Consider the following 22,390-nt stretch of genomic DNA (forward strand, 5'->3'; position numbering starts at 1 on the left):
TCAGGAGTGTCTCCCAAGGCCAGGAGCCACTCATCGGGCACTGCAGGGCAACCAGTCTGACAGGTCCCTGGAGTCCGTGGAGAGGGAAAAAGAGAAAACTTGCAAATGAATAGTGTTTTGAGACAGCAGTGTCATAGGAAAACTGTATGCTACAAAGACAATACGATATATCCCAGCACCAGAAATGGGTCAGGGATTAGGGCGGCACGTCTGCCGTCTTGGCAGAAATCAAACCGCAGCCCGCGCTGGGATTTGAGCTGGGTTAGGTACCACTGCCTGTGTCGGGAGCAGACCCGGAGTACAAATAACATAATGTGAAATGGTTTTTAAGAAACTGAAAAGCGGGTCTAATTCTGGGAATCCTGATGAGAGTCTCAGATTTGAAGCGCAGGAGAAAATGGGACCTGCGCCGGCAGACACCTGCATAAGGCAGAGGCTCGGCCCGGGCAGCGTCCCCGCCGCCTCCCGCAGCGAGCGGGCGGTGCCGGCGGCGGGCGGTGCCGGGCCCGCGGGGCTCCCTCCAGCCGGGGCGCTGCGCTGCGGCTCCTGCGGCAAAGCCCCCGGCCCTGCCTCACGCAGGGGAGCGGCGCCGCCGCCCCGCTCACCCCCGGCACGGCTCCCCGGCCCCGCCCGGAGGTGAGGGAGGACCCGGCGCCACACGGGGGGAGTTTCCCCTCAGCGCGGGCAGGTGGGGCCGCTCCGCCGCCCGCCCCGCCTCAGCCCCGCGGGGCAGCGCGGGCAGCCCGCGGCGTTCCCGGCTCGGCCGCTGCCCCTCGTCGGCAGCCGCCGCCAGCAGCAACAGGTCCGTGCCCGCTCCTCCCTCCGCCTGCCAGGCGAACAAAGGGGCCGAGCGCGGCCCCGCGCCCGCCCGGCCCCCTCCGCCAGCCCGGCCCCTGCGCTTCAGCCATTTGCCTCGCCTGGCATCGCGGCGCCGCTCGCCGCCGCCTTCCCGCTCCGCTGCCTGGGCCGGGCGCCGGGGCCGCTGCTGCGCTGCGGGAGCTGCCCCGGAGCGGCGCGGGGCTCCTCGGCCGCCGCCGGAAGGTGAGCGGGGAGGCAGCGGGACGGGGTCGTGGGGAGGGAGGACTGGTGCGGTTTCTGCCGATATCTGCGGTAAGGACCGCGACGCGGAGCCACGGTAGCCGCGTGTGTGTGAGAGGGGTTGCTGGAGCACTGTCAGGTTTAATCGTGTTTCTTTTCTTTTTCCTCTGGCCCCGTTAATCCACCTCCTCTGGGCAGCGGGGAGGCCGGGCACTTCCCCGTATCCCTTCTCCATATGTCGCAGAGGAGCCAGCCCCGCTGCCTGCGTATTTTATTTTTTATCCTCCTGACCTATTAAAAATCTAAATGACTCTCTACACTAACGTTTAGGGATGTGTAACAACCGGAGATTGCTTCCCGCTTTAAATTCTTCATGGCGTGCTACCCCATCCTGCTAAAAGCACACGCAAGCCCTGGGTGAACATACGCGTGCAGGATTTGGCAGGGCGGAAGATGCTTCATAAAAACTTGTACTGAATTTCAGTAGATAGATTTTTATGTCTGGTGATTTAAAGCAACAAAAAGCAGACTTCTGAACGCAAACTTACACATAGCACAGAATATGATATTATCAAATCCTGTAGCCAACTTTTTTCACTGATCAGGAAAAAATAAAATCCTCTAGAAATAATAATATTTTGTAAAGCTTTTCCACAGCAATTAAACCAAACAATAGAAAACTGGAACAAAAAGCTAGGGAAAAAAGTAGGGCAATAAAAAAATAGAATAGCAATAAAATAGAACAATCTTTCTGTATGATCTGAGGAGCAAAAGGGCTTCTCTGTTTTCCAGCACTTAACCATCTGTCTCCCAAAAAGGACTTAAGTGGAATATTCATGGAAAATAATAATTAACTTGTCAGTTGTATTGACAAAGCAGTATTTCCTCCCTTTAACTGCTTGGCCCATCCTACTTGTTCTGCGTTCTCCTCTTCCCAGGACCCATCACACAGCATTTATTCACTCTTTAATTAGGACATCCAGTGCATGCCAGTGGGATGCTCTGGTCATCCACTGCTAATGGCCCTGTCTGATGAGAACCTGCCAAGAGCCAAGGACTGGTGCCTGCCCCAGCTCCTCTGTGCTCTGCAGGACTCACACCTGGCAGTGGAGCCACTGAAGTCAGTGGTGCTACTTAGAAGCTGCAGTTTGCAGGACTGCACCTTGATAATATCAAAAGGCTGAAATCTGTAGTAGCTTCCTTTCTTTTACAAAAGCTGTGTTTGCATCACTTTTCAATATAACAAATAGTCCAGAGAGATGGACAGACTTGAAATGTCAATAAATATTAGAGCACCATTATTTGGCAGGAACATTCAATTAAAGTCATTAACTGGCTTTACTATAGTAAAGCAGGATTATAGTATTTAGGGCTGGCCTAGGTTACCATAGAGACGACGATGTGGTGAGATGACTACATCCAGATCCTACTTACCAGGGGTTTCAGCATCCTGTAGTATCCTGTTGCAAGAGGATATTAGGGGCAGCTGACTACTAAAGAAGGGTATAATAAAACATGAAAGGAAATCCTGCAATTTCTTTTAAGGTAGAATTAAACTTTTTTTTAATACCCTTTTTTTTTCTCGGTGGGATCCTTTGTGGATTTTGCAGGGATTTTTCTTTTTATCCCTACTGACACTATACAGCATTGCAGTTGGGAGTCTGTTTCTTGCCTCTGAACAGAAGCAGAGAAGTCATTTTATGCCCTTCACATCCTTGAAAATACCCATTTTAAAAATGAGCTCATTTTCACTGTATTTTATCTCATTAGCCTTCTCAGAACATGACATTTTTACTCTTGGTGTTTTATTTTTCAGTGAAATTGTCATCATCTATTGTTTCTGCTTCATGTTTGGTCTCAGTGTTGTTTTGTCAGCGAGCAGGCGTGATTAGTTCCTTTCATTGAAGAAGAATTACTTTATAGCAGTCCAGGATTTGACAACCAGTTTGAGCTGATGTGTGACTGAGCTCTCATTGAGCAGGAAGGGACCCTACTCTTTCTCTAGCCTGGGCTATACATTCCTGCCCAATTCCCTGTGCCAGAACTCTTCACCATGTGACAACCCAGTGAATCGACAGAGATTTTGCCTTCCTCCTGCAGTTAATTAAGCAAGCACTCAGTTTACACTGCAGATGTTGGCATTACAAGTGGGGTTAGTCCTGTGGACAGAGTGCTTAAATCTGTGTGTAACTCTCTGCAGGATCAGGACCAATTGACTGGCAATGCTGCACCCTTTTCTTCATCCTAAAATGCTCCTTGGATGTTAACTGGCAGTTTTGGCTTCAAAAGGATTACAAGACTGGGTCAGTATTGTATATGGGTGATTGAGTGTTAATGCAAAAAAGAGCTGGCTTGGTGTTTTTATTCTGCACTGCACATTTGGTACTTCCCAGTTTCATTCTTATACCTCATCAGTGAGGATGGCAGGACTTATGATTGGTTAAGTCAGTTTATTTAATGCAAAGCAAGCATGAGAAAAAATCCAGTGGTTTGTACTGTGTCAGGGGGAGAAGAAAGATGTGTCACATAAAGGCTTTTCAGGTGGGATGTTTCACAAGCTGCCATTGCTGTGTCTCTGGTTGAAACAGACAGATTGACAGCCTTTTTTACCTCACTTGGAAACGCATCAGAAACCACAATCTTTCTATACAAATTAACATATGTTGGTCAAGCAGCTTCCATGCTGTTATGTAGTCTGTCACAACATGATTTGCATTAATTGAAGTTATTTTACATTTATGCATTCATAGATTAGCACAAGCTCTTAGTTGTTTTTCTGGACACTGACTCCTCCAGGAATACTTAAGGAGCTAGGTAAGTTTTGCATCTCAGCTTTGGATGTCTAACTGCTGGCAGGCTCCTGGACTTCTGAATCATTTCAAACTATCAACCTGTCAGAGTTATACAATAGTTTTGTTTTTTTCTTCTTGAAAGCAGTTCTGTTTTTTTCTCTTTCCCCCTTTCTTGTAAGTAGATTGAAAAAACAGGCCCTAAGCTCTGGAAATGAACTCTTATTTCTGCAACCCATATTTGAGGTGTTAGACAGAAAGAACTAAACGCCAGCCCTTTGCTGTGGGAGTGGCATGTGAAACAAATGTTCTGATTCCATCAGTCAAAGACAAATCCGTTCTTGGGAGAGTTTTTCTCCTATCCTGTAGCTGTCTTTCATCTTTTCTTTTTACTGCAACTCCCTGCATTGCTTTAGGTCAAAAAAAGCTACTGTTTACATTTGTCTGTACAGTTGTGGCGGATTAACCCTGGCTGGGTGCCACATGCCTACTAAAGCTGCTCTATTACTCCTGAGCTGGGCAGAGGAGAGAAAATAAAGTGTAAGTCTCGTGGGTCAAGATAAGCACAGTGAACTATCACTCAGCAGTTCCTGTTACAAGCAAAACAAAGTCGACTTAGGGAAGCTGGAGGATAATGAGAAATAAACCCAAATCTTAAAAACATCTTCCCACCATACTTCTCTTTTTCCCAGGCTTAACCATACACTTGAATTATTTACCTTCCCCCCCCCCCCCCCCCTCCCCGCAGTGTTACAGAGGGAGAGAGACTAGGCATTGTGGTCAGTTCATCACATTGTCTCTGTTGCTCCTTCTTCCTCACAATCTTCCCCTGCTCCAGCAAGGTGTCTCTCCCATCCAGCATAAGTCCTTCCCATGGGCTGCTTTCTTCACAAACTGCTTCGGCATGAATCCGTCACATTGGGTACAGTCCTTCAGGAGCAGACTACTCCAGCATGGGCCCTCTGTGGGGTCACAAGTTCTGCCAGCAAATCTGCTCCAGAGTGAGCTTCCCATAGGGTCATGGCATCCACAGCATCCACCTGTTCCAGTGTGGGATCCTCCACAGGCTGCAGGTGGATCTCTGCTCTACCATTAACCTCCATGGGCTCTAGAGGCAGAGCTGCCTCACCACGGACTGCAGGGAATCTCAGCTCCAATGCATGGTGCACCTCCTCCCTCTCCTGCTGCACTGACCTTGGAGCCTGCAGATCTGTTTCTTTCACATATTCTCACTCCTGTCTTCTCTGGCTGCAGTTTGCTCCTGCGCAGTAGCTTTTTCCTCTTCTTAACTCTGTCATCCCAGAGGCACCACCACCATCACTGATGGGCTCTGCCTTGGCCACTGGAGGGTCTGTCCTGGAGCTGGCTGGCACTGGCTCTGTCAGACGTGGGGAAGCTTTTGGCAGCTTCTCACAGAAGCCGCCACTGCAGCCCTCCCACTGCAAAAACCTCGCCATGCAGAACTGGTACAACAGTGTAAGAAATCCTGATGCTCATGAGGTTAATGGGAATTTTCCTTGACTGCAGTGGGCTTGGGATTTAATGTCATGTCAGCCTCTGGCTTGATCAAAATTCTCTGTGAAACTTAGGTGGCAGTTTCTAGTTGCAGGCTACTATCACAAGCCTCATTCTCTTCAAAGCTATAGAAGTGAGCAGTTCACAAACGTACTTCTTCAAGTACACAAACATACTTCTTCAATAGTAATTGATAATTCAGTTTTGAAGTTTGGTTTCCACAGTAGATGCAGAAACAGCAAAAGAAAAGTAAATGTCATTTGAGTGTATTGTGTGAGCTTTGGAGTTTGTCAGTGCCATGTGTCCCAAGAAGTTTCAAATTTTGATCTTAGGAAAACGAGGGCAAAGACTGTTCATGTGCATTCATGTGATAAAATTCACTGGTGCTGCTTCTTTTTGTTCAGGATGAGGTCTGTACCACTCATTCTCTATGAATGACCTTTGAGACAGGTAGGAGAGTTGGAAGAATCTGTTAGTCCAATACCCGGACAATATTTCTGCCAAGACGTTTTGCAGCCTTATGGGAAATAAATACTTGGCTTGTTCCCCCCAAATCAGGCAGCTTTTCACCTGGCAGTGGCTGAAAAGCCTCAGTATCTGCTTTGAGATGTTGCTGATGTGTATCAAAAATGTTTCTAGTCAGAAGCAACCAAAGTTTAGACTTCTGACTGAAACATCAAAATCTCTCAATAATCAGAACCACAAGCCAGGATCCCTGAATCTAAGCTTCTTCTCATAGCTCCAAAATCATAACCATAAAACCAAACATCTCTCTGTGTTCAGCATTCTGATGTAAAAGTCTTGCTTCTTATTCTGGGTCCTGGCTGTACACCTCTGTCCAGATTGCAAACTAATAAATGCAAGGATAGCACTGTGACTGTTGAACATGATGCACATTTAACTGCATGCATTAGCAGCCCTTTATTCTATAACACTTGAAAATTACAAGTTTGAGTCATGGATTAGTCAGACATACTACAGTATTTACTTCTACTCTGTGTCAAAAAGTCCAAAAGCAGATGAGACAGTTCTGTGTTCATAATCACCCTTCATGGTTGTGTCGCCAGTCTGGATGTCTCTTCAGAAAGAGCAAGGATCATTCTGGGGAGAGAGAATTCCAAAGTGAAAAGCAGCATGTACATTTATTCAAGGTATTCAGAATGATCTATTTGACACCTGCTTTTCCATCAAGGCCATTGGCCAAAACAGAGAAACCAAATAGACGTGAGATGAATGATCTGAACAGAACAACATTTTGACCTAATTCATCCAGAAGTTACTGGCTTGGTACAGGAGTAAAATTTTTTGGCCTGTTCTTGCAGGAATAAGATTAGATAACCAGTCAATCTTTTCTGTCCCTTTAATTTAGATACCTGTCTGCCTCATTCAATGGAAAAAAACAGTATAGTAGGAGATACTGAATTGCCTGCACTAAATTTTTGTTGTAGAAGTAGAGCTTAGTCAGAGAAATTAGTGCCAGAAAACCTTTGCCTGAACCCTCAGGCTCAGCATATGAAATTCACATTATAGTAAAAAATGCTATGCATTCAAGGCAGAAAGTGTCAGCCCATGAAAATAAGAGTATTTTAATAGAAACCTATTTTGTTTTTGTCTCAGCATGGTCAGCAAGTGTTAGCTTCTACTAACATAAACAGCATGCATTACACTCAATTTTCTCTTCTTTCCCTTTTTAATTCCAATGATTACATAAAGTCATTTAATACTTTGTTAAGCCCTCAGTTGCATCATTGCTGCTAAAAGCATTCCTATTGTTTGGTGAAATCTGGGCTGACAGCCTACAGGTAGTCCTGATAGTAAAGGCTTGCTGCAAAAGTACCTATGGCTGCATTTCTGCCTGCATTTCTGCTTTGAGATCAGCGCAAGTGTTTTTCAATCCTAGCACAAAACAGAGTGGCTTAGATCTCCAGGCAATATAGCTGAGCCCTGATCCTCTAAAGGCAATGGGAAGAAGTACAGAAACTTCCTTTTTGGCAGAGAGCAGAACCCAGGATTCTTCTTCCTCACCCTCAAAAAACATTTTTTGTTGTTTCTCTGAAAAGTAGTAACTGCTTTAGTCTGAAGGAGAGTGACCCTTCTTTCATAGACTTGATGGTTTGGGCACTTGGTTGATATTTGGGGGTTTCAGTCTTGTCAGGCAAAGGAAGGGGTAATGACAAGTCTCCCATGGGGCTTGTTGAGAACTCTAATTATTGTACAGAAAGGCAAAATAGCAGCAAAAGTCAGTACTGCTGTCTTTTAAAGTAATTGAGGTATATTTTGCAGAGAATTCTGGGCTGAGGCATCCAAAGGAAGAACTGAAGTCCCCTGATTGCACAAGCGAAGCACTTCATCACCACGGTCTTTACTGTCCAGCCCTTGGTAGCTCTCATGCACTTACTTTTGAGGATCCAAATCAGTTGGCATCTAATTGTACCCACCCATGCATATGTATGCAGAACCTGTGTGTATGTTCCAGATTCCATTCCAGGAGCTGGTTACAGCAGTGCTGTGCAGCTCAGACACACAGCATCAGTTTCTCTTGCAGGAGAACTGGGAGGTGCATCCCACCCACAGATAAATACTGTGTGGGAATATGCCCCTATGTCTATCCACCTTGGCCTGATTTTCATGAAGTAAAATAAAAGAAGTCAAACTCCTGTGAGTAACCTAGTAGGTCACAGTTCTAGGACCAACAGCAAAGTTTACCAGCAGCATTTCTGCCATGGCAGAGAGAACTCTGTGCAAGCTGATTCCTTTCCTTCTTTCAGATTAGGGCTGTCATGCTGGAGGCTTTGCTCTGCTATCTGATCTGGCTGTCTTAGGTCTTACATCTTTGCTACATTGCCAGCTGCCAGATAAACCTGCCCTCGAAGTCAGCCTTTGCCATGTTTAACGCTGTGGCAGGTCTCTCCATATTTGAATCCAATCCAAAGTCTCTGTAGGGAAAATGTCTACAGGAACCTGGAATTTTTCTTGAAATCAAACTGCCTGTAATGTAATTTTTAGTTGCAGCTAAACCTTAGTTTTTAACTGTAAACCTTAAGTTTGAAGAAGTATCTGGGCAAAGAAACCAAATATGAGCTCCAAAAATGGGAGGGGTGGCATTCATCATGTAGCTAAAGGACCTCTGCCTTTCTTAGCATCACTTACTTAATTTGTCCATAAACCATTGAAACTGGTCAGTTTCTAAAAGTGGGGCTTTTTTTCTCTTAAGTACCAGATCTAGAGTTTGTCTGACAAAAAAAGTATTTTCGTTATTGTTTTCTCTAGAAGTTTTACTTTCTTTTCCTAGGTATAAGTCTCAGAAAAATGGGACTGTTTCCTTCCCTTTGAAGTCTGTTGTTACCTTTCACATTCAGTCTTTCTCAATCACAATAGTGACATAGTTTGGCAGATTTCTGCTGCTTTGGGCTCTTCAATCTGTATGTCCTTTCCATAATGATATAAAAGCAAAATCCAGTTTTATCTTAGAGCAGGAATTTAATTTCCTCCAAAGTTGTTCCTTGTCTTCTGTGTTAAATGCAATACAGGGCAGGTGTGTTGGCAGTGTGTAGTACATTTATGGACATCAAGTGCTATTCTGGAATGCAATACAAGGCTGACTCTGATTTTCAAAAATCTTTCTCAACTAATTTGCTGGTTTGCTTGACTTGGCCTCTCAGTGGATATTCTCCTCCTTCTTTGTTAGCACCAACTTTGCCAAAGTGTTCGTAGAGACTTTGAATAGGTTTGCAATTTGTTGGCAATACAGTTTAATACTGAAAAGCCTTTCTGCAGTCAACATTACCACATTATAATACATTACACACTAATGCTTAAATGAGGCTTTTAATCATCACAAGTTGATGTTTTGCTTCAAGTCAGTGCTCCTGGTGTATGGCAATTTTCAGAATTTAAGGTCAGAAAGGATTTCTAGATCAACTAGTTTGCTCTTGTCAAATTTTATTTACCCTCACTTCCCAAGTGCCTTCCAGCAAGGCACATACTCAAGATCCCTTTCATCAAATCAGAATAAGGATCTTCCCATGTCACATGAAATGTCCACGTAGATCAGCATCCTGCCTCCTACATGAACCATAATCGAGTATTGACAGAAGTGTATGGCAGGATAAAAATGTTTCTCCATGGGATACTTCTTTGTCTTTCAATATTTATTCAAATATTTATTCAAAAGTGAATGCACTTTTTGGGTTTTATTCTGTAGGTTTCTTTGAACCCCTCTTTACTCTACCCATCAATTAAACTTTAATTAACCACAATGTGCTCTAGCTGTCTTTTTTTCTCCCCCTCAGCAGCATAAATCTTTTGCTTTGTTTATGCTTACGCTTGGTTTGCTTAGAGCTTCTTCACCAGCCTAAGAAAGCCTTCAGCGTGCGGAATTTTCATGTGCCTACACTTGTGCACAGTCATCAAGTCACAGAGCAAACATACCAAGCCCTGAAGAAGTGTCAGCTCTGCATTTCTCAGGCTGACTAAGGCTTGCTGTACTAGTTCTCCAGGCTAGTAGCACAAGCCACCTTTTCTCCAAAGCCATGTGGATGTTAGAGGGTTTCTAGGCTAGGTATCCCTTTTTGCCTGGGAGCTGGTGTGCAGCATGGAGACAGAGTAAGCCTTTGTCTGATTTCAAAGTGCTGTTCTGAGTCTCTCACTAAAGTGGGGTTTTTTATGTCTCTGAAATAATTGGCTACTCTTCTCTGTCTTCGCAGATTTTAAAATGCTACTTCCAAAATGTAAAGCCTTGAGTGTACATGCTTCCATCCATTCAACCACCATGTTCCATTGCAAACCTACTAGTGCTGTAGAGGAAAGGAAACATTTTCCCTGTGGGTACTCTGTATTTCCCAGCACACACATTCAAGGACTGCATTCATTCTTTCAGCTGCAGCACCACGCTGCTATGTTTGGTACTGCTCTTAATTTAATGGAGTGTTAGCTGTGCCCAGATATGATGAAAGCAACCAAACTTCAGTTTATCACAGACATGACCACATGCTCTCATATTTAGAAGTGTAGCTGTGAGCCCATGTGTAGAATTAGCAGCAATTCTGCATAAAAAGTTTTGTTACATTCAGTATGGTGTTGTCATGCCATACTTATCTCTTGACTTGTAGTGCATTGATGATAAAGACACCACATCAGCCCTGGAGTTTTTCCCAAAGGTATTGTAATCACTCAAAGCTTGTTTCTGACTGTTCTTTATTTTGTTAGACTTTCTTTCCTCTGAGGGATATTGGAGAGAACTTGCACTTAATCTTTGCTAGATTTTCTTTTGTAGGAGTGTTATTTCCTTTTTGTTGTGAAAACTCCTGAGAGACACTACTCCTCCCTAACTATTTTTGAAGAGTCCAAACTGGAAGGAACTCAGAAAGATAGTTTCCTTTTTAGAAAATGTTTGTCTCTATGGATATCACAGTTAGGAAACCTTTTCTCTGGTCATGATGACTGTTTAGAACTTGTATATTTTTGGTTTATATTTGTTAGCTATAGTATCAATTTAATCAAGCTTTTGATAATATTTTTATTATGACTTATTTCCTCTCTCTCTTCCTCCCTGCCCAGACACACACAGAGCCTTTTCTTCCTCTGAGTTTCTGATGAGGAACTGCTGTCCATATGTTTCTGGTGTGGTCTGTAGTCATAAGCTGCAATTCTTTAATGTTTATTTTTCTTTGTGATTGTATGAAAATGTTGTAGTTATGAGATAAAGACCAATTCATACCTCTATTACATATTGTCAAAAAATTACAGCACCTTGAGAGGTCAAAATTTGCATCCGTACATGAGTGTGAAGGCAGTACTATAAGAGCCATATATCCAGCAGTCAGGGCAAGACACTAGGATTGTAACATACCTAGCTTTAAAAAAGTGAGAGAAAAAAATTATTCTTTATGCTGTTTTTCTTGAGGTGGCACATTGGAAGATAACTGTATTATTCTCTTACAAATAGGAGGTTAATCAAGTGGTTAAGATTTAGAGTTTAAATCTGTAACAGGCTCCAACAGTGCAGGACCTTTCAGAGAAATGGCATCTTTATGCTCCAGATGTTTTCCCTATCTATGAAAAGAACATTTTTTGCTCCAAATTTCACAGACCTACTCAGTGACCAGGAGTGTTGCAGACTATTTTCATAAGTATACTAACCACTCTACACTTGACATTGCCTACCCTTCACCCTGGCCAGTTCTACTTTCAAGTCATTGTTTAGCTTTTAAATAAATATGAGGGATGTTATTTCTCTTTTGATGATCCTACCTCTTTAGATGCCTTAATCATCTCAATCAGATTACATCCCTATCCCAAGGGACTTCTCTACTGAAGTAAAAGTTTGGCAGTCCAAATTTTTATGAAAGCATTTTTTCTGGACTAAGGTGGAGCAGAATGGTATTCTGTCATTTCTGAACTGGTAAGTCTCCTGGGGAGAATAGCCTACTTATGTAAATTAGAGTTGCTTATGGTAGGGAAAGCACTGCTTTTATTTGCCATGAGACTGAGTCAGAGCCGTTTCCATTTGTGAACTGGAGAGAAGTAACCCAATTCCTCCCACATGCACATATTCCCTGGAGAAAGTGGGTCTTGCTAGGGGAGGTGGTTTGGATCAAAGGCTATTGGCACTGCACAAGAAAAACCAGGAGAGAACAATTCAATACAAGCATTTAATTGGATTTTATCAGAAGGACTGCCAAATGAATGCAATGCCAGGAAACTTTACCTGCAGCTCTTTATTACAGTTTCTCTGTCAGAAAAACTGTGCCTTCTTATCTGTGCTGTTACTTGAGCAATGTCTTACAGCATTTGAGGTTGGGGCCACACATTCAGGACATTGTGTGTCATTGCCAAGTCTGTAAATACAGTTCATGTTTGTTGGCAGCTCCTCTGTCCATTAACATTACATCATCCCTAGACCAAACCCATGATAATGAAAACATTTTCAGACCAAGTAATTCAGCTTCTGACTTAAAAGTCCCCAGTATAAAAGGGGACCTCAGTCCATAGGTAACATGTTCTATCAATAAATTGCTTCCTTTTCCAGTACCTATCCTGTTTGTGAGTTTTGAAAAAATGTTAAAGCCAAGTTTATTTTAAGCCAGATGTGATCGTTGGGTGGTCAAATTCTTCTGAATCATCACAGCTATCAAGTATCTTTTGCAATTCTGTACTTTTTGAATATTTTGTCTGCCAGAACAGCAGTACAACTCTTTGATCGCTGTAGGTAAGAAAAGAACAGAGGAGGAGTTCAGTATTGTATTTCCATCAGGCCCTCTCAGCATCTTCCTGTTTCATACTAAATCCATGACCTTTTAACTCAGATCAGTCCTGTTGCTCAATAATGGAAAGGTTCCATTTCTTCTCTGAATTGTTTTTTCAGCTTCATCTTTGTGTAATTCTTGTATTTTGTTTTCAGTTAGACAGAGGTGCTGGGATTGCTGTCACTGGCAAAATCCTCCAAACCCTCTTTCAACTTTTCTAAGTCGTCAGCCTCCCCATATAGTTCCTTGTTGCCTTAATTGTATGTGGTAGTTTAAGTCCTTCTCACGTTCAGCATGAAATTCAGCATATTCTTGGTAATTAGCTTTGGATATACCAGAGGACAATTTTCTTCAGAATTCTGCTGCTTCCCATTAGCAAGCAATGCCATCAGTCCTTCCTTCTCCTTGCGATTTCTCAGGGGAATTGATGTGGGTTAACACAGATGTTTGTTACAAGCTTCTTTTTCAATAACATTTCAAATGTGTCAAATCAAACTTCTAAACCAAGCAGATATTTGAATGTGGGAAAAGGTGTGATTACTGTGCTTGAAGAGGATCTCAGCCTTTTTTTTCTTTTCCCATTAGCGAGAAAGTTGAAAACATAAGTTTTTCTGGTTATTGTTTTAACTACTTTGAATATTCTAAATGGTGATTTTCCTTTGGGACATAATGCAAGAAATACATTCCACTGTAGAGAGATATTACTGGTATTAGAGTTACTGTTTTTGACTTTTCACATTTAATCACCCATACTTCTAATTTTTGATAGCATTCTCTTTCATTCTTTCTTTAATAGTTTCACTTACAAAATCAAGCCATGACCAAGAGCTTGAAACTACCTGAAGCTACTCAATCATTCTTGTAGGGGGGGTACATAAGTAGAAGTTAGAAGAAGTGGTGTCAGAAGTGAGGTGTGTCGGGAATGGCCAGAATATTGTTAGTTGCAGTAGTTGCTCTGTGTACCTGATGAAAAACATAGTCACATCAACAGGAATGCTGCCCAGTTTACATCTTCTATAGACACACTGAGTATGCACAGATCACTGCAAATCTTTTTGTCTAGTTAAGACTTTACTGAGAAAACTCAGCAAAGCTTGACCTACAGAGTTTGGGTTTGGACAGCAGGACGTCTGCCACTAAAGCTAGCCAAAGTTCAAACAGTCATAGAAAGTTCCTAAGTCCCAGATTTTTAAACACTCAGATGAGGAATACAAAGTTGGTGAAATCTACTAATTCTAATAAGTTTTAAAATGCTGTTATTGTTGTCTAAAAGTCTCCAATACCCAAAAATCAAACCTTTGCATTGATTTCAGTCTAATTGAATGTGATGAAATGTAGTAGAAAGCCCTTTACCGGGCAAGTGCACAAAATAAAGCACCATGAAGGAAGACTGATATTCACATTTAAGTAAAGTTTGCATTGCAAGTATGGGCTTCTAGATTTCCTGTCTGTGTCAGGGATTTCCAGACAATGTCACTTACCAATTATGCTTTCAAAAAAAAAAAAAAAAGTTAAATCTCCCTAATGTTAATTTAACAGGGTAAATGAATCATGTCTGCTAAAAGGAAGCCACAATGCATATTTTACATAGAAATGAGTGTTCCTTGAGGACTGTGAAAAAACTGACAAAGGGGATTTTAGTGGAAATTAATAATCTCCTTAAAAATAGAATCAGGGCTGCAGATACTTACTTTATTATATTAAGTACACTCAGACAATTTTTATGCGTCACTCATCAGAACTTAAACCAAGTTTTGATGCTTGGTTCCAAGTCTGGGAAATTCATAAACAAACATGAGGCAAAGAAATGGCACTTCATTAAATTTTGAAAACTAGTGAAATGAAGGTACAACTGGGTGGTGGTTGTGCTGACAGGAACTAACCTACTTAGGGCTATGCCCTCTCTGTATCCTGCCTTTTCCCATGAGAGACTTCATGTTCTAATTATCTAATTTGATTTTTTTTTCCTTGCTTCTACTTTTTATTAACAGAATCTTTGAGTAAAGACATGAAGCAATCTTTATGAAGTCTGATTAACACCTTGCTAATGCTTTACAGTTACATATGCTGTTAGACAAATGTGAGATTGCTCTTGTCCCAAGTACAGAAAAAATACTTTCATGTGTTTCATAAACACTTAGAATTATTAGCATACTTATTAGCATATAGTGTCTTTAAGATATTCTAGATATATTATTAAAGGAGACGTAACTTTAATGCTCCCAAACTTTTAACTAAACAGAGAATCTATCGATTTTAAAAATAATAATCTTTTTGTTTTAAACAGGGGGAATGCATATGAGGAACACCGATATGAAGAGAACTTTCTGAAGGTCATGCCAAGTCAAATTTAGCTGGTGGGGAATCGCCTTCCAGATTAAACTGCGGCCTCAGCCTTCCACTGAAACAGTTGCACAAGGTGAATACATTGTGATAGTACTCCTAAGTATCTGCAGTTAAAGGAGATTTTTGCTCATCACCCAGGGCCGTGTAGGGACCTCTTAAAAAGGATTGCAGTGCCTGCAGGCTGCTTAAAATTTCTGCAGGGCAACCAAAAACCAGAAAACCTGAAAACCAGAAGTGCTTTTCAGGCTGTTGAGGTGCTCATCGGGGGATCCCCCGTCCCACCAAAAGAGCTCAGGTTTTCGGGGGCTGAGCTAGCGCAGTTAGCCGCGGGAGGCGGCCGAGTCGCAGGGTGGATCCCCCCGGGAAAGGAGAAGCGGCGGTTTAGCCCCGGAAACCAGAGCAGCCCCGCCTGCGAGAGCGGCGGTCCCGAATAGTAATCCTGGGAGGCGGGAGGTGGGGGGGAGAGAAGCCCGGCGGGGGAAGGCGCGGATGCTGAGCGCTGTTGGGTCTGTCCCGCAGGTGATGGCCGCGCCGCGGCGGCCGGCAGCGCTCCGCACGGACCAGGCGCGGCGCCGGCGCAGGTAGCGCGGCTCCATGGAGGGCAGCGGCGCGGCCCCGGAGGAGGAGGAGAGCGGGGCCGCGAACGGCGCTCCCCCCCCGGCGCCGCCGCCCACGCCGGCCGCCCCCTGCGGCTTCAGCTCCTCCCTCTGCTTCAGCGCCGCCGCCGCCGAGCCGCAGCCGCCCGCGGCCGGCGGCCGAGTGGTGCAGAACCAGTGGGAGATCAACAACGCCGCCTGCCAGCCGGAGGAGGAGGATGAGGAGGTGGTGGGGCCGCGGGACCGGCCGCCGGAGGAGCCCGACCTGGTGATCGAGGTGTCGGGCCGCCGTATTCGGGCGCACAAGTCGGTGCTGGCGGCAAAGAGTGACTATTTTCGTGCCCGCGCCTCACGGGACGTCCTGCGGGTGAAGGGGGTGAGCTACGGGGCGCTGCGGCTGCTCATCGACTACGTGTACACGGCCCGCATGGGCGAGGTGCGGCACGACAACCTGGCTGAGGTGGTGAGCGGCGCCCGCGTCCTGCAGATGCCCTGTGCCCTGCACTGTGCCGCCGAGGCCATGCGCGCCCAGCTCTGCCTCGGCAACTGCTACCAGCTCCTTTGCCTGGCCAAGAAGCAGCGGCTGGCGGAGCTGCGGGAGGCTGCCTATCGCTTCATGAGCGACCATTACCTGGAGGTGCTGCGGGAGCCCAGCGTTTACGGGCGCCTCAGTGGCGCTGAGCGGGACCTCATCCTGCAGCAGCGCATGGATGCCGGCCGGCCCTGCTTGCTCGTGGCCGAGGTCAGCGACGCCTTCGAGCGGCCGGGTGGTGGCAGCCGGCCACAGAGCCGCGAGAGCAGTCGGCCGCAGAGTCCCTCCTCCGTGGTGTCGCTGGAGGAGAGTGGCTCCCTCATTCACTACTACCAGGAGGGCAGCGGTGAGTGGAGGGTGCTGACGCGCCTGCCCGAGGAGGCCAATGCTAAGGGCTGTGCCATGTGTGTCCTCCACAACTACCTCTTCCTCGCAGGGGGCATTGTGACGGGGCCGCTGGGCAGCGAACCCAGGGCCCGCCTTTCCGACAAGGTCTTCTGCTACAACCCCCTGACTGACACCTGGAGCCAGGTGCGGCCGCTGGCTCAGCCCCGCTCGCAGCTCAAGCTGCTGGCCCTGGATGGTTACCTCTATGCTGTGGGGGGCGAGTGCCTCTTCACTGTGGAAAGGTATGACCCGCGGGCCGACCGCTGGAGCCCTGTGGCACCTCTGCCCAAGGGTGCCTTCGCTGTGGCTCACGAGGCCACCACTTGCAACGGGGAGATCTATGTGTCGGGAGGCTCCCTCTTCTACCGCCTGCTCAAATACGACCCCAAGCGTGACGAGTGGCAGGAGTGCCCTTACAACAGCAGCCGCCGGCGCTCTGCTGACATGGTGGCCTTCAAGAGCTTCATCTACCGCTTTGATGTGAGCAGCGGCCGCGGTGGGGAGCAGGGCCCGGGCGGCGGCACGAGCGGAGGCGTTGAAGTGTTCCGGTACAACACGGTGGCCAAGTGCTGGAGCCAGTGCGCCAGCCTGCGGCCCAGCGGCGGCCCCATCCAGCCCTTCCGCTGTGCCCCCTTGGGCAACACCATCTACTGCGTCAACCGGACTGGCACCCTTCGCTTCAGCCTAGCCCAGGACGGTGAGGTGGAAGCAGATGGTGGGCTCAAGGGCACCTTTGATGGGGAGCTTCTTAAAGCCCCCTTGGATGCCAAGGGTGTCCTCCTGCCCTTCGTGCTTACCCTGCCTGAGAGGCTGGACAAAACAGGGGACCAGGAGAGCTCCCTCCCACTGTAAGGTGGCCGGCCTGGCTCTGGTTTCCTGAGAGGGGAGTTGGGTTGCAGATCCACAAACTCCCATCTACACAGGGGACCTTCTCTGTTGTGTCTGCAGAGAAAAGGGACTTCCCCTTTCCTCCTCTCTGCTCTCAAGATGTTGAGCTGGTTTTAACTCAGTTGTAACTCTTCTCATGTTTGCTGGGCTTTTTATGAAAAGCCAAGCACACAAAAGTAAAAGCTGCTATAAAGGATAATCTCTGGATCATGTTTGTGCCAATCCCCAATCTGAGAAAAACTTTTTTAAACCTGGATTTCCAAAATAATCTTGACAACAGTGTCATAATGGGACGTTATTGTTGGTTGTGTGTTTACATGTAGTTGCAATCTGGGCTGGAGCCTTTTCTGTCATATGTGGTTTTTTCCCCCTCTGGGATGATTCTGAGGGAAAAATACTGCTGGCAACATAGTTTAGCTGCATTAAACCAACTATTTCCTGTGTTTAAAAAGTATAGGAAGAACATCTCCATCACAGCCTTTCATTTCTGGTGCAATAGATGGTTTAAGGAAGCTGTGGCACTGTGTTAGTCCCAGGAATTTCAACCACAGATGATTTAACAGATACCAAACTTAATGTTTTAAGTAACACAAATGTGAGCCACATGTTTTACTTGGAATGCAAAGAAAAAAGAAAAAAAAAGTCTAGTTACCTTTCTAAAATGTGGCATTTTATGGTAGATATGAAATGCTGATATGTTCTTTAATTGAAAAAGGCAATGGTTCTTTATGAAAAGATACTGTTTTATTACTTTCTTGATCAGAGATTTTGAATTAAAAATGAACTAAAGCTGTTCAGATTGCAACCAGTTGACATGTATGCTACTAGAGCTGGGGAAAAAGTTTGTACTTCATATGCTCTTTAATTAACTGCAGGTCAAGGAAGGTTAACCTAAACCAACCTGTGGCAAAAGGCCTTTCCCACTTATTTTCAAGACCGTCAAAAGGGGACGTGGAAAATAGGAATGTGCTACACATATTGATTATATTGTGCACTAGCATGATGTTACTTCCCTGTCTTTTGATTGAGAAACTGCTTTATTTATTTTGAACTAATGATTGCTGTAATCAATAAGTCCTTGTTAATTGCAGTACGTGCTGATGGCATACTCTGTCATTGTGATTCTAAACTGCCCAAGAGTGCTGTTTGTGGGGCAGCATCCAAATGAGGCTAAACCATACAAAACTTCTTCCTGCCTGTGGAAAGTTGGAGCACACTTTTTGTTATGTTACTCAGAACTGGAAAACATGAAGTGTCTACACAGACAGACTATATTGAAAAGGGCACATGCATTTATTTTATACATTTTATATTTTGAAAAAATCACTAGGCAAGGCAAATGTTTTAGCTTTATGGTAAATCACTGAGAAACCTTTTCTGAAAAAAGAACCTGTGTTTTTGCTGGTACAATGCTGTATATTCAGCATGGAACTCGCATAGACTGTGGAAGAGAATTGTTTATACTCGAAGCTCTAGTATAGATCCATATTTTAGAAAGACATAGGGACCTTGCATCAAAAAAAGAAGATCTTTTTATGTTTTAAGATGTTTTTGTTAAACAGGACTTTAGCATTCTTACACATAATTGCTAGTTCCAAAGGAAGGCAGCAGGCTCTGTCCTATGAGACACCATCTGTACAAAAGAGAATAGTGAACTTCATAGATACTTCTTTCTTTCTCTTTATTGTTTGGGGTTTTTTTCTCTTCTCATTGTTGTTGCACAGGGTTTTAATGCAGCTGATGTGGTTAGTCATTTTATAGGAAACAGTTGTCCAGTCCTAGAAGTTCTTAGCCAAGTGAGCCTGTTCCCTAGTGAGCTAATTAAAGCAGCATCAGCCAGGCAGGAGCTGTAGGCCTGTGGAGTGTGACATTTATCTTAGCCTCAGTACAGGTTGGTGCAGTGGATTTTAACATCCTTCACAGAATATTTGATTTTATTCTCAGATGAGAATCCTTGGAAATATTGACTCTAGATTAAATTACAGCATTGTAGCTTGAGCAGGAAAGAAAAATTACATGTTTGCTTTCAGCATAATTTTTATGTTAACTGTAGAAAGTATTTCAAGCTGTGTAATGCAAGGCTTAGGTTCATACTTAAACTAGATATGTAAGTGCTAGGCCAGATTTTGAAATAGTAGCATCACTAGGAACGCAAGGAAACATCTGTTTTATCTTGCAATACAACGCAATTTCATAGTTCAAAGACGTACGTAGTATAGTTCTTATACTACAGTGTAGTGAGGTATCAAGCCGGATTTTGCATTCCTATTAATTAAGCATTTTCATTCTGCTAATGCATGAAAATGTTTCTAAGTGAGCTTTTGAAAGTTTCCATGGTTTAAGATGTGACAGTAATCCACAAGCTTTTGGGATAGAATGAACCGTATCCTTTCTTTCAGTACTTATTGCTGTCCACTATGAAGAAATACATTTTTACAGTAATAAGTGTTAAAAAAACCTGCAGTGGTTTGTGTTTTTGCTAGCTCCTATTTTTTAAAAAAGTTGAATCAAATGCTTACCTGCTTTCACTGTGTACACAGTGTCAGCGGGGAGAGTCTGGGCTTCATTAGTAGCTGTCTATCAAATCTGTTTCCTTTGTACACTGCATAGTCACAGCCTGATGATTAACAGCAGAGGCATGTTTCTAGCCAGATTTCCTACTCTGTGGCCTCTGTTTCCTCCCTGGTAGGCCTGAGGCAGGTTTGCTGAGAATTTTTCTCCCCCAATTCTATCTTCACAAAGAAACCCACCCCCCTGCCACCAAACTTGGGTACTAAAACCATAATTTAGATAGTTTTCAGGCATTTAAAGACTGAAATTGTCATTCCAGAACCATACAGTTTTACTTAAATGTAGCAACAACTGTCTCTTTGACATGTGGAGCTGCTGAGCAGTTCCCCTCCACCCATTTGGAACTGCTCAGAGCAGTTCCACACCTACCTACCAAGTGGAATATCTAGAAACCACTGTTGTAATAGGGTTTAATTTAGGTACAAACAAAGAGGCCAGGCCACCCTCAAGTTGTGTTTGCATGTGTGTTTTGCTTTTAAATCAGCCATTTTCTCTAGAGTAGCCTGAAGTGTACCATATTTGCATAGGAACACGGAGACCTGTGTGTGCTTTCTTAGCCTGCAAGCATTCAGTCCACATCTCCCACCCTCTGGTTGTCAATGGACTGAAGGAACTCTTGGAGTTAGTCAAGGTGGTCATCCTCACTGACTGATCTGAGACTAGCTAGAGACACATAGTCTGCCCTGCTGTCTTTCTTCCCCCTGAATCCTACAGTCCTCCCATTTTAATGGGACATGCAGGAGATAGTTGCCCTAATTTTTCAGGAAGTAATTTTTCCTCCCTAGACTACTCCTGTTTTCAAGGTTTAATTTTTCCTCCCTAGACTACTCCTGTTTTCAAGGTTAGCTGCTAGAGAATTTAGGCTTGAATTCCCATAAGCTTAGTGAGGAACTGGGGCCTTGCAGTTTGTGTGTGTGCGTGTGAGTGTGTGCCTGTGAACCTCGATGGCTGTTCAGGAGAGGTACATTGGGACCACCTCCTGCATCTCTTCCTCAGGGATGAGCTTCATGCAAATCCTCCAGAAGCTCACACACACAGGCTCCTGTACATTGAGTTCTGAGTAGATTCCAGGCCCCACCTCCTGGATGGGTAATTCAGCATAGATTTAATACGAGTTGCTACAATCAGACACTTTTTCTTTGGAAAGCTTTTGCAGACAGGCTCTGTGTTTTGGGTTACCAGTCTGAGGTGAGTTCCTCCATGTGCTGTACTGGGCAGCCAAACAGGTAATTTGGATTCTTCTCAGGGGTGCCACCTTAGTAAAGAGGCATTGCAGTACCTAACAATCAAATGCCTAAAGCCTTCATTGAACCTAAAACTAAATCCTGATTTCAATAAAGAAATGCTATTAACTGATGAAACTATTGTTTCTATCTACGAACTGGTTCTGTAAAATAGAAATCTTAATTGCAGCAAAAGCATGTGTACAGATTCTGTTTACACTTGAAACTAAGTCAAAAAAAGTAATTGGCAAAAGAATAATCCTGTTTGATCAAAACTGGCACTGTTAAGCAACATGGGGAGGATGTTAGTCATACCCTAGTCATACCTAGCCATACAAATGGCTAAAAATGTGCAGTTGCTGATGTAAATTCTATCCACAGAAGTTTCTTTGTAAATAAATACCTGGTAAAATTTAAAGTGATGAAAGAATAAATTACTCACATGAAAGCCATACCTCTCCTGTGCTGTTTGATTGGCTCTCAGAGTGCTGTATCCCAGTTACCACTATTATGAGTGGCTATTGCTTTTCCTAATTTACATCATGTATTCTATTGACTGCTCCATAAATGTATTAACCTTCATTATCACAAAACTTAACAGTGGTGCTGGTGCTTAGTGTCTGGACTGATATGTAGTGTTTTTTGCTGGAATAAATCCAGATCTAGACAGAATCCTATCTTTGGGCTTTTTTGTTTTTTCCCAGTAGCATTGCTTCTGGGAAACTTAAAAAAGCACAAGAAGGGGAAACAGTAGTACTGATGAGCAGTCATAGTAAAAAGCATTTTATTAATTTGTCTTCTTTCTGCTTTTATTTTGCAAAGTGGATTGGCACTGGTTTAGCAGAACAGCTCTGTTTGGCTATTACCAATAGTATGAGTCTGAGTACTATTGTAGCAAAGTATGTTTTTACCTTTTTCTTGCCTCAGCTCCTTCTCTGAGGTAATGTAGTGCAAGTTTATAATAGTTCCATGCATTTATTAGGTTACTGGAACTATTCTGACTTTATATTACTGCTACTAAAAGCAGAGATTGACACACAAGCTCAGTAAAGTTGTGCTCTCAGAGTATGTGATCACACACTTTTCATTTGGTTTGGCCTTCTGAATGCTGAGAGCTGCTGGAATGAACCCACTGGTACTAGGAGTCAGCAGGAGTGTGGGTTTTGGCTGGGGTCAAGTTAATTTTCTTCACAGTAGCTGGTATGGGGCTGTGTTTTGGATTTGTGTTGAAATCAGTGCTGATAATAAAGAGATGCTT

General features: G+C 44.1%; 1 protein-coding gene across 1 annotated transcript; it reads left to right on the plus strand.

Moving 5' to 3' along the window:
• Window positions 1–14,907: 14,907 nt before the first annotated feature.
• On the plus strand, window positions 14,908–17,302 carry KBTBD11 (kelch repeat and BTB domain containing 11; the record flags this gene model as incomplete). The annotated part of the gene is made up of 2 exons (XM_084202029.1): window positions 14,908–15,008; window positions 15,455–17,302. The coding sequence occupies exon 2, from the start codon at window positions 15,530–15,532 to the stop codon at window positions 17,300–17,302; it is 1,773 nt and encodes a 590-aa protein (XP_084058155.1). The 5' UTR covers window positions 14,908–15,008; window positions 15,455–15,529.
• Window positions 17,303–22,390: the final 5,088 nt, after the last annotated feature.

The sequence above is a fragment of the Fringilla coelebs genome, assembly GCF_963513975.1.
Source record: "Fringilla coelebs genome assembly, chromosome: 3".
NCBI classification, from domain to species: Eukaryota; Metazoa; Chordata; class Aves; order Passeriformes; family Fringillidae; genus Fringilla; species Fringilla coelebs.